Source organism: Cherax quadricarinatus, chromosome 67, assembly GCF_038502225.1.
Source record: "Cherax quadricarinatus isolate ZL_2023a chromosome 67, ASM3850222v1, whole genome shotgun sequence".
Taxonomy (NCBI): domain Eukaryota; kingdom Metazoa; phylum Arthropoda; class Malacostraca; order Decapoda; family Parastacidae; genus Cherax; species Cherax quadricarinatus.
Window position 1 is genome coordinate 5,207,952 of NC_091358.1, and position 15,173 is coordinate 5,223,124.

General features: G+C 39.3%; 1 protein-coding gene across 1 annotated transcript; it reads right to left on the bottom strand.

The window, feature by feature from the left end:
* Positions 1-599: 599 nt before the first annotated feature.
* Positions 600-14,425, bottom strand: Polr1D (RNA polymerases I and III subunit AC2 l(2)37Cg). Its single transcript, XM_053792337.2, has 4 exons — positions 14,170-14,425; positions 10,774-10,871; positions 4,776-4,932; positions 600-754 (listed from the first exon to the last, which is right to left on the bottom strand). Exons 1-4 carry the CDS (start codon positions 14,239-14,241, stop codon positions 701-703), a joined length of 381 nt encoding a protein of 126 aa, XP_053648312.1. The 5' UTR covers positions 14,242-14,425; the 3' UTR covers positions 600-700.
* Positions 14,426-15,173: the final 748 nt, after the last annotated feature.

The window sequence follows — 15,173 nt, forward strand, 5'->3', positions numbered from 1 at the left end:
AGGAGGGAACAAGTCCAGTTCCTTGAATCAAGGGCCTCTCACTAGCATCAAGGCACCTCCATATAACAACTTGTACACACAACCCATTACCAGTGCATAAACATCAAAATGAAAATGGTCCAGTGAACTGAAACACCTTCACCCATCCTTCAGAGCACAGTCACTGTATGTCTCACCTTCACCCATCCTTCAGAGCAATCACTGTACTTCTCACCTTCACCCATCCTTCAGAGCAGTCACTATGTCTCACCTTCACCCATCCTTCAGAACACACTCACTATTCTTCTCACCTTCACCCATTCTTCAGAGCATAGTCACTGTACGTCTCGCCTTCACCCATTTTTCAGAGCACAGTCACTGTACTTCTCACCTTCACGCATCCTTCAGAGCACAGTCAATGTACTTCTCACCTCCATAACTCAACTCGGGCAAAACAGTTTCTGCGAATCTCTTCAAAAATGCTACGTTGCTCACACTCTGTTGGCACATCAAATTCCCATGTCATAAAGTGCTGTAAGAACTGACAAGCATGGCAAAATATACTTCACACCTTCAAAGGCACATACAATCAAGCTAAAAAAAAAAAAAAAAAAAAAAAATTTCATAGAGCATACAATTTATTTGTCAGGTATAAAACATTTTGAGAATCACAGTAAATAATATATTTCAGAGGTTCCATTCTCCTGTTATCTCAGTGATTTCATTTCTCCAAGTCTTGCTGTGGATGGGCTTCTTGATATCTTTTTACTTCATCCTGAAAAAAAAATTCTATTATTATAGTAAACCCTCAATTTAATGCACCTTGGAAATATGAGAGAAAATCTGGGTTAATTCTGAAACCACAAACAAAATCCAACAAAACATCATCTCTATCCACCACAACTGCCATCAATGTCTTTCACTGTGACTCAATCATCTTCTATTAAGGGTTTCAAAACTTTTTAAGAGAAAATAATACAGTGGAACCTTGGTTTTCGTGTGTCCTAGGTTGTATGTAAAACTATAGTTATTCTCTAGAAAATGTAGTTTTTGTTAATATTTTTGGGTGTCTGGAATGGAGTAATTGGATTTACATAATTTCTTATAGGAAATATTAACAAAAAATACATTTTATAGAGAATAATTATAGTTTTACATACAACCTAGGGCATATGAAAACCAAGGTTCCACTATACATAATAATGTGTGCTATTTAGTTCTTACATAATTTCTTACCTTACCATACACTCCTGTATATATTATCCATTAGTCATATTAGAGTATGCATATGCCAATGGTATTGTACATACTATTAAAAACTTGTGTTTCCTTGCTTGCAAATAGTTAATGGGTACACTTTATTATAATAATAATAACAGCTATTGGAGGATAGATGGGCTAATGAGAGCATAGGCAATGGGGTCGAAGAGGTATGGGGTAGGTTTAAAAATGTAGTGTTAGAGTGTTCAGCAGAAGTTTGTGGTTACAGGAAAGTGGGTGCGGGAGGGAAGAGGAGCGATTGGTGGAATGATGTAAAGAGAGTAGTAAGGGAGAAAAAGTTAGCATATGAGAAGTTTTTACAAAGTAGAAGTGATGCAAGGAGGGAAGAGTATATGGAGAAAAAGAGAGAGGTTAAGAGAGTGGTGAAGCAATGTAAAAAGAGAGCAAATAAGAGAGTGGGTGAGATGTTATCAACAAATTTTGTTGAAAATAAGAAAAAGTTTTGGAGTGAGATTAACAAGTTAAGAAAGCCTAGAGAACAAATGGATCTGTCAGTTAAAAATAGGAGAGGAGAGTTATTAAATGGAGAGTTAGAGGTATTGGGAAGATGGAGGGAATATTTTGAGGAATTGTTAAATGTTGATGAAGATAGGGAAGCTGTGATTTTGTGTATAGGGCAAGGAGGAATAACATCTTGTAGGAGTGAGGAAGAGCCAGTTGTGAGTGTGGGGGGAAGTTCGTGAGGCAGTAGGTAAAATGAAAGGGGGTAAGGCAGCCGGGATTGATGGGATAAAGATAGAAATGTTAAAAGCAGGTGGGGATATAGTTTTGGAGTGGTTGGTGCAATTATTTAATAAATGTATGGAAGAGGGTAAGGTACCTAGGGATTGGCAGAGAGCATGCATAGTTCCTTTGTATAAAGGCAAAGGGGATAAAAGAGAGTGCAAAAATTATAGGGGGATAAGTCTGTTGAGTATACCTGGTAAAGTGTATGGTAGAGTTATTATTGAAAGAATTAAGAGTAAGACGGAGAATAGGATAGCAGATGAACAAGGAGGCTTTAGGAAAGGTAGGGGGTGTGTGGACCAGGTGTTTACAGTGAAACATATAAGTGAACAGTATTTAGATAAGGCTAAAGAGGTCTTTGTGGCATTTATGGATTTGGAAATGGCGTATGACAGGGTGGATAGGGGGGCAATGTGGCAGATGTTGCAGGTGTATGGTGTAGGAGGTAGGTTACTGAAAGCAGTGAAGAGTTTTTACGAGGATAGTGAGGCTCAAGTTAGAGTATGTAGGAAAGAGGGAAATTATTTCCCAGTAAAAGTAGGCCTTAGACAAGGATGTGTGATGTCACTGTGGTTGTTTAATATATTTATAGATGGGGTCGTAAGAGAAGTAAATGCGAGGGTCTTGGCAAGAGGCGTGGAGTTAAAAGATAAAGAATCACACACAAAGTGGGAGTTGTCACAGTTGCTCTTTGCTGATGACACTGCTCTTGGGATATTCTGAAGAGAAGTTGCAGAGATTGGTAGATGAATTTGGTAGGGTGTGCAAAAGAAGAAAATTGGAAGTGAATACAGGAAAGAGTAAGGTTATGAGGATAACAAAAAGATTAGGTGATGAAAGATTGGATATCAGATTGGAGGGAGAGAGTATGGAGGAGGTGAATGTATTCAGATATTTGGGAGTGGACGTGTCAGTGGATGGGTCTATGAAAGATGAGGTGAATCATAGAATTGATGAGGGGAAAAGGGTGAGTGGTGCACTTAGGAGTCTGTGGAGACAAAGAACTTTGTCCTTGGAGGGAAAGAGGGGAATGTATGAGAGTATAGTTTTACCAACGCTCTTATATGGGTGTGAAGCATGGGTGATGAATGTTGCAGCGAGGAGAAGGCTGGAGGCAGTGGAGATGTCATGTCTGAGGGCAATGTGTGGTGTGAATATAATGCAGAGAATTCGTAGTTTGGAAGTTAGGAGGAGGTGCGGGATTACCAAAACTGTTGTCCAGAGGGCTGAGGAAGGGTTGTTGAGGTGGTTCGGACATGTAGAGAGAATGGAGTGAAACAGAATGACTTCAAGAGTGTATCAGTCTGTAGTGGAAGGAAGGTGGGGTAGGGGTTGGCCTAGGAAAGGTTGGAGGGAGGGGGTAAAGGAGGCTTTGTGTGCGAGGGGCTTGGACCTCCAGCAGGCATGCGTGAGCATGTTTGATAGGAGTGAATGGAGACAAATGGTTTTTAATACTTGACATGCTGTTGGAGTGTGAGCAAAGTAACATTTATGAAGGGGTTCAGGGAAACCGGCAGGCCGGACTTGAGTCCTGGATATGGGAAGTACAGTGCCTGCACTCTGAAGGAGGGGTGTTAATGTTGCAGTTTAAAAACTGTAGTGTAAAGCACCCTTCTGGCAATACAGTGATGGAGTGAATGATGGTGAAAGTTTTCCTTTTTTGGGCCACCCTGCCTTGGTGGGAATCGGCCAGTGTGATAATAAAAAAAAAATAATCTTTATTTACTACAAGGTATATAGGCCTAGCTGACATCAATGACATACTACTATATAAAAAGCCCCTTGTTATGCAGAGCACTTCAGGCAAATTAGGTCAGTTTTGTCCCAGGATGCAACCCACACCAGTCAACTAACTCCCAGGTACCCTTTTACTGATGGGTGACCATAGACAACCAGTGTAAAGAAACATGCCCAATGTTTCTACCCTCGCCGGGAATTGAACCCAGATCCTCACTATGTGAAGTGAGAGCTTTAGCCACCAGCCCACGGGGCACTGTTATTGGTATGTCATGATCACTGACCAAGCCCATGTCATGGTTTAAATGTACAGGCTATGTAAAAAGTACTGTGTAGTGTGTGAATGTTTTGGAACAAGCATTTTTTGCTATTATACGTGTATTGTTATTTAGAGATTGTGACTGTGTAGGGCCAATATAAGGTACATTATACTAAAGAACTACTGCATAAAATTCTATCAAACAGTGCAAGTCACACTGCATTAGAGAACTACTGCATAAAATCCTATAAAATTCTATACATGTGCCTCTTTACTGGACAATATTTGGGGTCAAGGCTGATGTCAAATTATACATTTAAAATGGGTATCTGCATGCTACAGAAACATTTCTAGTTGAATATACCATTGATTTACCACTATTTTTTTCAAGTTCACATTATATTTTATATAATTATACATTGATATGACAAAAGATGCTATAAAAACTGAGAAACAGTGTTTCAGTATTTTCTCTCACACAAGTTGTCAGGAATGTTACAATGTAACCAAAGAATGGGCGGGGACTGAATCCATGGTTACTGTGGTCACAGTGGAACCACATTTGTTGTCAGTGCAACCCATGCTAGCTTCCCTATGGTGTATAGTTGATGAATCTTATTGTAGCCAGCTGGCCCAGTGGCTTAAACACTGGCCTGGAGTTTTATGACTCGTTCACCATGGGTTTAATCCCCACTCGTTCTATGGTTTGTTTGTAATCACTTATTACAATTTTACGAGTCATATTGATACAATATACGAGGTTATCAAATGTTTGTAAGTACATATATAGTACCTGGATCAGTTTTTTGACAGCTTCATTCTGCTTCTTGAGGTCCTTTAATGCTTGATGTAGAACTTCTACAGCTGGAGTATCCCATGTTTGTATGCGTATGTGTATTTTGCGTTCCATTGGATGTGGAACTGTGTAGCCACAAAATTCAACAGCAGGGCTGCAATAATGAGAACAAATAATGAGCTAATAAATAAAAACTTGATAAATAGGTTTAAGACCCTTGTGTATCCTTATAATGTCAGTTACCAGACAGTTCATGAAAATCAGCTTTAGACACAAATGCAAACCAACAACTCTGCAAACAGTCTTACAGGTGCTGAGTTATGGCAATACCACACTAGAAAATAATCAGAAAATGGTAACCACCTGTGAGATATTTAAAGGCAACACTGGTATGGTGATACCAACAAGTTGCAGGTAAAAAGACACCTGTGCTAATGTATCAGTGCATTCATCTTCTACCTACAGATTAAAAGGTTCTTAACCAATGAATGTGCAAAATCTCACTATGGTCAGAGATTTGAACTTCAACACAGCCAGGGGCCCAGCACAAGACAACTTTCCTGTGTCTCTTGGGGATACAACAAAACTAGCATTTAATATGATAGATAAATACGTACAGTATATGTAAAATATAAATACGGTAGAAGGTCCACCTCAATGGGCCTGGGAGAGAGTGTGAGGTGGTTGGAGATGTGGGGAATGAGGCTTCTAGCAGTGAGGTGCAGTCTGTCTCTCACTGTGAGGAGGCTGTAGGTGGGGAGGTAGCAACGGGTACCAGCAGTGAGGTGCAGCCCAGCACCTGCTACAAGTGGCGAGTTGTTCACAGTAATGGGAGGCGCATCAGAGTAAGGAAAGTTAAGAGTGAAGATCTGAAGGTAGGAAATCGCTTCTCTGTTCTCCAGGATGAATGTACTTCAGTGGCCAGTGAAGGTAAGGGTACTACTGCCCCTGCTAATGAAGGTAAGCGCATTCTTGTGGTTGGTGACTCTCAGGTAAGACATGTTGACCGTGCTTTTTGTAATAGGAATAAGAAGATGAGAGATAGAGTGTGCTTCCCTGGAGCTGGTGGTTGGGGACATTGTCAACAGACTGGATAATATCATGTCAGGTAATGGGAACAAGCCCATTATCTGTCTCAGTGCTGGTGGAAATGATATTGGGAAGGGTAGGAGAGAAGAGCTGCTAGATAAGTACAGGTCAGCTATAGATTTCATTAAGTCTAAGGGAGGGATCCCAATCATATGTAGCATCTTGCCTAGAAGGGGAGTAGGAAATGAATGGTTGTCTAGGGCAATTGGTGTAAATTGCTGGCTAGACAGATACTGCAAGGAACTTGCAATCCCATTCATTGACAACTGGAACAACTTTTATGGCAAACATGATATGTATGCAAGGGATGGGGTTCATCTCTCTGGGGCAGGGGTGGTAGCACTTGCAGACTCGATTGAGAAGGCCATTGGTGAAATGCCTATGATTTTAAACTGATGGAAGATAGAGGTATGGGTGTGTGTGGGAAACAAGCAGGTTGCAACACTAGGGTTGGAAACAGTAAATGTATAAAAGGCATTCAGCATGAAGTTATAAATAAAGACAATAGAACAGGTCAGAAAACAAAGGGGGACAGCAGAGGGCAGCAAGGGACTAGCTCCCTTAAGGTTTACTATACTAATAGCAGGAGTGTTAGAAATAAGATAGATGAGCTAAGATTAATTGCAAGTGCAGGAAACATAGATATTATTGCTATAACAGAGACCTGGCTCAATCTGAAAGATAGAGAGATGCCATCTGAATGTCACATACAAGGCTATAAATTATTCCACACTGACAGGGTCAACAGGAAAGGTGGTGGAGTAGCGATGTATGTCAGAGACAATTTAAATTGTTGTGTTAGACAAGATATTAAATTAGAAGCGTCAGCCACTGAATCTGTTTGGTTACAGCTTCTCGAGGGCCGAGAAAAACTAATTTTGGGTGTGTTTTACAGGGCCCCAAATCTTGATAGGGAGTGCAGTAAACTTCTATGGGACGAAATTCGTAAGGCATCTACATACGAAAATGTTGTGCTAATGGGAGATTTCAACTATAGACAGATTGACTGGAGCAATTTGACAGGAAATTTAGAGTCGGGTGACTTTCTTGATACGATCCAGGATTGTTTTTTAAAACAGTTTGTGACAGAGCCAACTAGGGGAAATAACCTCCTTGACTTGGTTCTTGCCAGTAGGGAAACACTAATTAATAATCTTGAGGTTAATGATGAGCTTGGGGAGAGTGATCACAAATCACTCAGTTTTAACATATCATGGAATTCCCCTAATAATGGCAATCAAGTCTCCGTCCCTGACTTTCGCTTGGCTGATTTCATAGGACTGAAAAATTACTTAGGTGGGCTGAACTGGAATGACCTGACTAGGGGTCAGGTAGGTGGTGATGGTTGCCGATATGATGCTTTCCAGGGCATAGTTCTAGCTGCTCAGTCAAATTATGTTCCAAATAGGGAAATCAGATCAAACAAAAATGATCCTAAATGGATGAACAATAGATTAAAATATCTGATTGGTCAAAAGAGAGGCATATATAGGCAAATCAAAAGAGGAGAGGGGCAATTAAGAAATCGATATATTCAGTTAAAGAGAGAAATAAAAAAGGGAATTAGAAAAGCAAAAAGAGATTATGAGGTTAAAGTTGCAAGAGAATCGAAGACTAACCCAAAAGGATTCTTTCAGGTATACAGAAGTAAGATCAGGGACAAGATAGGCCCACTCAAAAGTTCCTCGGGTCAGCTCACTGACAGTGATAAGGAAATGTGTAGAATTTTTAACACATACTTCCTCTCAGTTTTTACACAGGAGGATACCAGTGATATTCCAGTAATGATAAATTATGTAGAACAGGACGATAATAAACTGTGCACTATTAGGGTCACAAGTGACATGGTCCTTAGGCAAATAGATAAATTAAAACCTAACAAATCCCCAGGCCCTGATGAACTGTATGCAAGGGTTCTAAAGGAATGTAAAGAGGAGCTTAGCACACCTTTGGCTAATCTTTTCAACATATCACTACAAACTGGCATGGTGCCAGATAAGTGGAAAATGGCAAATGTGATACCTATTTTCAAAACAGGTGACAGGTCCTTAGCTTCGAACTATAGACCAATAAGCCTAACCTCCATAGTGGGAAAATTTATGGAATCAATAATTGCCGAGGCAGTTCGTAGCCACCTTGAAAAGCATAAATTAATCAACGAATCTCAGCATGGTTTTACAAAGGGACGTTCCTGCCTTACGAATTTATTAACTTTTTTCACTAAGGTATTTGAGGAGGTAGATCATGGTAACGAATATGATATTGTGTATATGGACTTCAGTAAGGCTTTTGACAGGGTCCCACATCAGAGACTATTGAGGAAAATTAAAGCACATGGAATAGGAGGAGAAATTTTTTCCTGGATAGAGGCATGGTTGACAAATAGGCAGCAGAGAGTTTGCATAAATGGGGAGAAATCAGAGTGGGGAAGCGTCACGAGCGGTGTTCCACAGGGGTCAGTGTTGGGCCCCCTGCTGTTCACAATCTACATAAACGACATAGATGAGGGCATAAAGAGCGACATCGGCAAGTTTGCCGATGACACCAAAATAGGCCGTCGAATTCATTCTGACGAGGACATTCGAGCACTCCAGGAAGATTTGAATAGACTGATGCAGTGGTCGGAGAAGTGGCAGATGCAGTTTAATATAGACAAATGCAAAGTTCTAAATGTTGGACAGGACAATAACCATGCCACATATAAACTAAATAATGTAGATCTTAATATTACGGATTGCGAAAAAGATTTAGGAGTTCTGGTTAGCAGTAATCTGAAACCAAGACAACAGTGCATAAGTGTTCGCAATAAAGCTAATAGAATCCTTGGCTTCATATCAAGAAGCATAAATAATAGGAGTCCTCAGGTTGTTCTTCAACTCTATACATCCTTGGTTAGGCCTCATTTAGATTATGCTGCACAGTTTTGGTCACCGTATTACAGAATGGATATAAATTCTCTGGAAAATGTACAAAGGAGGATGACAAAGATGATCCCATGTATCAGAAACCTTCCCTATGAGGATAGACTAAGGGCCCTGAAACTGCACTCTCTAGAAAGACGTAGAATTAGGGGGGATATGATTGAGGTTTATAAGTGGAAGACAGGAATAAATAAAGGGGATGTAAATAGTGTGCTGATAATATCTAGCCTAGACAGGACTCGCAGCAATGGTTTTAAGTTGGAAAAATTCAGATTCAGGAGGGATATAGGAAAGTACTGGTTTGGTAATAGAGTTGTGGATGAGTGGAACAAACTCCCAAGTACCGTTATAGAGGCCAGAACGTTGTGTAGCTTTAAAAATAGGTTGGATAAATACATGAGTAGATGTGGGTGGGTGTGAGTTAGACCTGATAGCTTGTGCTAACGGGTCGGTTGCCGTGTTCCTCCCTTGAGTCAATGTGACCTGACCTGACTAGGTTGGGTGCATTGGCTTAAGCCGGTAGGGACTTGGACCTGCCTCGCATGGGCCAGTAGGCCTTCTGCAGTGTTCCTTCGTTCTTATGTTCTTATGTTCTTATACTATACCTAGATAAGGTTTCTGTATCTCATTTACCTTACCTGCTGCATTTCCAAGCATTTCTTATACCGTAATATGTGAAGAGCGTGAGGATGCATACTCTGTGTGTTTTTTTTACTGATCACTGTTGCTGTTTATATGGCCCTCTATGTGTTATTAAAAAAAATTGGAGACTGTAATGTATTCACATAAAATTCTAAACTCGTGTGTGACATTCAATTTTGTAAGCACTGAATGTGCTTGCAGAGGAATGTGCCTGCAGAAAAAGTTATGATTTGCATCATTCAGTAGGTTAGGTTAGGTAAGGTTCATCAGGAAACAGGACAAGTATTTCCTGATGTGGGTCTTACTAAGATGATGCCTGTCATTGGAGCTTTTGGTCATCTGACCAAGGCCTTCTGCTGGCTTACCGATCCACCCCTTTAAAAATTTTATTTTTAGTTATTCTTTGCATCATTCAATGAATCACAAAAGACAAGAGTATTAAAAGATTTGTTAATGATCCAGGATAGACAGAAACTTGCAAAATTCCCTCTCCGAACTATGGATTACTTGTGTACTGTTCCAACTATGGTACTTTAAATTTGCTTTGTTTTTATGATTATTTGATCAACTACCATAAATTAAATTAAACCGTACCATGCAATTAGATTTTAGATTTTGCCACCGAAGTGGCTAGTTTATTGTGCACCCCATATCCATCCTGTGGACGGTAGCACAAGAGCATATGGATACACAAAAGGCCCAGGAACTAGGCCCCAAGGGGTTAAAATGAATACATATGGATTTATATCTACAGATCTATAGTTCACTTATATGTTACAAGCAAATTTAGGAAATTTGCTTAGTATATCTGGTATCTTATTTTCATTAATAAGACATCGTGACATGTCACATAGGTTATTATACTGTCTGTCTGTGTATTCCTCAATAAGTGGACAATTAAGCACATAGTGTTCAAGACAGTGACCATATGCCTGATCACATAATTTACATTTAGTTTGATCATCATCTGTGTGTCTCCCAAACTGCCAGAAGTACTTGTAACCAAGCCTAAGCCTGGCCACTACAACATCAGTCAGTACTTGTAACCAAGCCTAAGCCTGGCCACTACAACATCAGTCAGTCTGTTCACATTGCACGTTGCTCCATAAACATACTTATCTACGTTCATGTTTTCATAGTGGTTATAGATCTACTCAGGCTTCTAATTGCATTCCTATAATAATCATTTTCATTATTTACTTCTCTCCTAATATTATTCCTAATGCTAGACACAGTTTTACCAAAGTTATATTCTACATTCTCCTTCTGGGTACTCTTCTTGGCTAACATATCAACCGTACCATGCATATCAATTATTCCAGAAAATTAAAATAGTGACTTACTTCTGTACAATAAAATGCTTAAGTGCATTGCCTAATGTGTGATCTTCTCCATTAATTACAAATGTGCAGCAGTGCTCATTCTGTCCAGGACCAGTTAACTGAAAATAAAAATCATGTCAATCATATATTATCACTAATAAATAAGAAAAAATCTTGATTTTATATATTTTTTTAATTTGTAAAACTATACTGGTCTTATTCACAACATCAGTTGAAAATGGTCCAAAATGATAAAAATTAATGCTTATTCTTGATATAAAAGCAGGTAAATGAAGAGTAAGGTTTTCTACCAATGTATACATCAAATAATGTAGTACCAATAACCTTTTATCTATCCAAATCTCATTAATGTATGCTGAATGGATATTATTTGCCATTATCACCAGAATACAAGTACATACTGTAATTACATATTTGTCATTACCTATGCCTATTTCTATGTATGGGTGCAGAACTATGCTAGTGATGTCACACTGTCATTAATATAGAGTATGTACTGTAAAAAATTTTTAAATCTGCAATGGTTGTAGCACCTAGCACTTCCTCTTGCAATGTAGTATACCATTCTTCTACCACTACAACAACCCTAATGGGAATAGGTCACTCTTACTTTTTTTTTGGGTTATCTTATGTAATTTACGCATTGGTTACTATGTACGATAATTGTGCTAATGTGTACCTGTACCTAAATAAACTCACTTACTTCTTAATGAAGAAAATTTTTCAATATCCATTTGACTATTTGTTGTAATTTATATCTGTGACCATTTGTTATTCCTGCAATGGGTTTAGCACTTAGTTTTGATTATAATAATAATAATGTTATCCCTGTTGAAGGCATTAAAAAACTTCTTTATCTCATACTGTTTCATAACCTTATATGTTTTATCATACTATTTCCACTTTTCCTCCCATCATCCAGCAAGGTAATCTTCAGTGTTTTCAGCCTTTCATTATAACTTTTATATTTTTTGTGTGCTCTTTGTATTTTTTAAGATCCATATGTCCAATTTTAAGGAATGGCCACCACAATGCAGCTGCATACTCCAATTTTGGCCAAATATACATTGCAAGCAACTTTCTTGGCATCTCTTGATCCATATATGTATTTGATTGTCATTTTATAGATAGCTGATGTATCATATATTTCTCACAAATTTCATTTATGGTGTAAAGATCTGGTGAAACTTTTTTATTACCTGAAGTTTACCTGGAGAGAGTTCCGAGGGTCAATGCCCCTGCGGCCTGGACTGTGACCAGGCCACATGGTGGATCAGGGCCTGATCAACCAGGCTGTTACTGCTGGCTGCACGCAATCCAACGTGCAAGCCACAGCCCGGCTGGTCAGGTACCGACTTTAGGTGCTTGTCCAGTGCCTGCTTGAAGACAGCCAGGGGTCTATTGGTAATCCCCCTTATGTATACTGGGAGGCAGTTGAACAGTCTTCGGCCCTGACACTTATTGTGTTGTCTCTTAACATGCTAGTGACACCCCTGCTTTTCATTGGGGGATGTTGCATCATCTGCCGAGTCTTTTGCTTTTGTAGAGAGTGATTTTCGTGTGAAAGTTTGGTACTAGTCCCTCTAGGATTTTCCAGGTGTATATAATCATGTATCTCTCCCACCTGTGCTCCAGGGAGTACAGGTTCAGGAACTTCAAGCACTCCCAGTAATTGAGGCGTTTTATCTCAATTATGGATGCCGAGAAGGTTCTCTGTACATTTTCTAGGTCAGCAATTTCACCTGCCTTGAAAGGTGCTGTTAGTGTGCAGCAATATTCCAGCCTAGATAGAACAAGCGACCTGAAGAGTGTCATTGTGGGCTTGGCATCCCTAGTTTTGAATGTTCTCATTATCCATCCTGTCATTTTTCTAGCAGATGCAATTGATACAATGTTATGGTCCTTGAGGGTGAGATCCTCTGACATGATCACTCCATTTCTTTGTATGATACTCCTATTTTCTTGTATAGTTAACATTCATGTACAGGTACAACACTGATTTTCTGGACGGTGATGGGTCAGAATCTCTTATAATCCATACAAATTTATGAGCAGAAACTTGAAATTCCTGTGACAGTGTATTTACCACCAAACTGTACATCACTTATCCAACCCCAAGACCAAGGAATACAGTGCTCTCTAAAGACAGAAAAATCAGTAATCCGGAAAGGCATTGGAGCCAAAAGTTCTGGAAAATTGATGTTGTACTTGTACCTATTATTGTAAGTTTATTTAGGTACAGGTACACATAAATACAGTTACACAAATTATTATACATAGTAGCATGTGTGTAAATAACTCAGTTCACTTTATTCCTGTTGCATTTTCACACAGTTGAGTTACTTAGCTGTTTTAATTTTTAAGGTCATACTGTACCATTAGGCCAATTTGCCCATGAAATATTTTTTTATTCCATGGTATAGATTAGTAAGTTCATTGAGGCACAGGTACACGTAAGTACAATTATCATACATAGCATAAATTACCTAGAATAACCCAAAAAAGTCAAAAGTAACCTATTCTTATTAGGGCTTTTTGTAAAGTCTTAGTATTTTAAGCCTGGCTATAAGTTTCAGTAGGAAATAATCATGATTAAAACCTTAACAGATGAAACAGCTATGTAAATCAATGTGGATTATTATAATTATAATAAAAACTAGGAGCTAAACCCACAAGGGTTATACAGCGCTGCAACTCGACATGGAATATGTCTGATTTCCTCCAAGGAGCAACCTTTAATTACAACCAAAATGGAAATAAGTCACTCTGACTTTTTTTGGGTTATGCTAGGTAACTTACACATATGCTGCTATGTATGATAATTTATGTAACTGTATTTATGTGTACTTGTAACTGAATAAACTTACTAACCTCTGTCCATGATATTAATACTGTAAAAAAAATGACTGCCAAACAAACTATTTCTTTCTGAAGTATTACAAAGTAATTTTATTAAGATAAGATTTTTAACCCCGGAGGGTTAGCCACCCAGGATAAACCAAGAAAGTCAGTGTGTCATCGAGGACTGTCTAACTTATTTCCATTGTGGTCCTCAATCTTGTCCCCCAGGATGCGACCCACACCAGTCAACTAACACCCAGGTACCTACTTGCTGCTAGGTGAACAGGACAACAGGTGTAAGGAAACACGTTGAAATGTTGCCACCCGCCGGTACAGGTACAGATACACATAAATACAGTTGCATAAAATATACATAGCAGCATATGTGTACATTACCCAGGATAACCCAAAAGAAAAAAAGGTCCCAGTAATAACTTATTAAACAATGAAAGGAGATATACTAAGAATAAGGTAAACTGAGTTATTTACATTAACTGTAGTTTACATGTAATGTTGCTAAGTACAAAGGAAAGTCACCAACATTAACACACTTACACATTCTAATTTGTTCTTAAATTGGCTTTCATTAACATTAGGAAGACGGAATCCATCAGCACCAACCGGCATGGTCAAGTAACAACCTTCTTCCCTTCCTCACTCTAATTATGACTTCCCTCACACACTTCACCTTCCTGCACCTCACTTTTCTTCCCTCTGCCACAATACGTGAAGTATGTTTAGGGGTTTCTTCTTAAGTAAGCGGTAAATACTGATGGACAGTGCTTGTTGGTGTTGTTGAGGGGTTATAGAGCTGCGGCACTTGACGCCGTCTTGACCACTGCTTCATACAAGGTATATAGACCATACCTGACATCAATGACATACTACTACATAGAGAACCCCTTGTTATGCTGAGCATTTCCCGCAAATTAGGTCAGTTTTGTCCCAGAATGCGACCCACACCAGTCCACTAACTAACCCACTAACCCAGGTATCTATTTCACTGATGGGTGAACAGGGACAGCAGGTGTCTTAAGGAAACATGTCTTGATGTTTCCAGCCGTACCGCGGATCGACCCCCGGACCTCATGGGGCTGGCTATGACAACCATCTTCATGGAACTGGCTATGACAACCATCTTCATGGAGCTGGCTATGATAACCATCTTCATGGAACTGGCTATGATAACCATCTTCATGGAACTGGCTATGATAACCATCTTCATGGAGCTGGCTATGATAACCATCTTCATGGAACTGGCTATGATAACCATCTTCATGGAACTGGCTATGATAACCATCTTCATGGAGCTGGCTATGATAACCATCTTCTTGGGGCTGGCTATGATAACCATCTTCATGGGGCTGGCTATGATAACCATCTTCATGGAGCTGGCTATGATAACCATCTTCACGGGGCTGGCTATGATAACCATCTTCATGGAGCTGGTTATGATAACCATCTTCATGGAGCTGGTTATGATAACCATCTTCATGGAGCTGGCTATGATAACCATCTTCATGGAGCTGGTTATGATAACCATCTTCATGGAGCTGGCT

Excerpts from the sequence above, each read along its gene's own strand:
- Polr1D (XM_053792337.2), bottom strand. The coding sequence starts at position 14,241 with ATGCCGGTTGGTGCTGATGGATTCCGTCTTCCTAATGTTAATGAAAGC. Across the intron at positions 4,933-10,773 it reads AAGCATTTTATTGTACAGAA|CCCTGCTGTTGAATTTTGTG; the intron begins GTAAGTCACTAT and ends TCATTATTGCAG. Across the intron at positions 755-4,775 it reads CTGTCAAAAAACTGATCCAG|GATGAAGTAAAAAGATATCA; the intron begins GTACTATATATG and ends TTTTTTTTTCAG.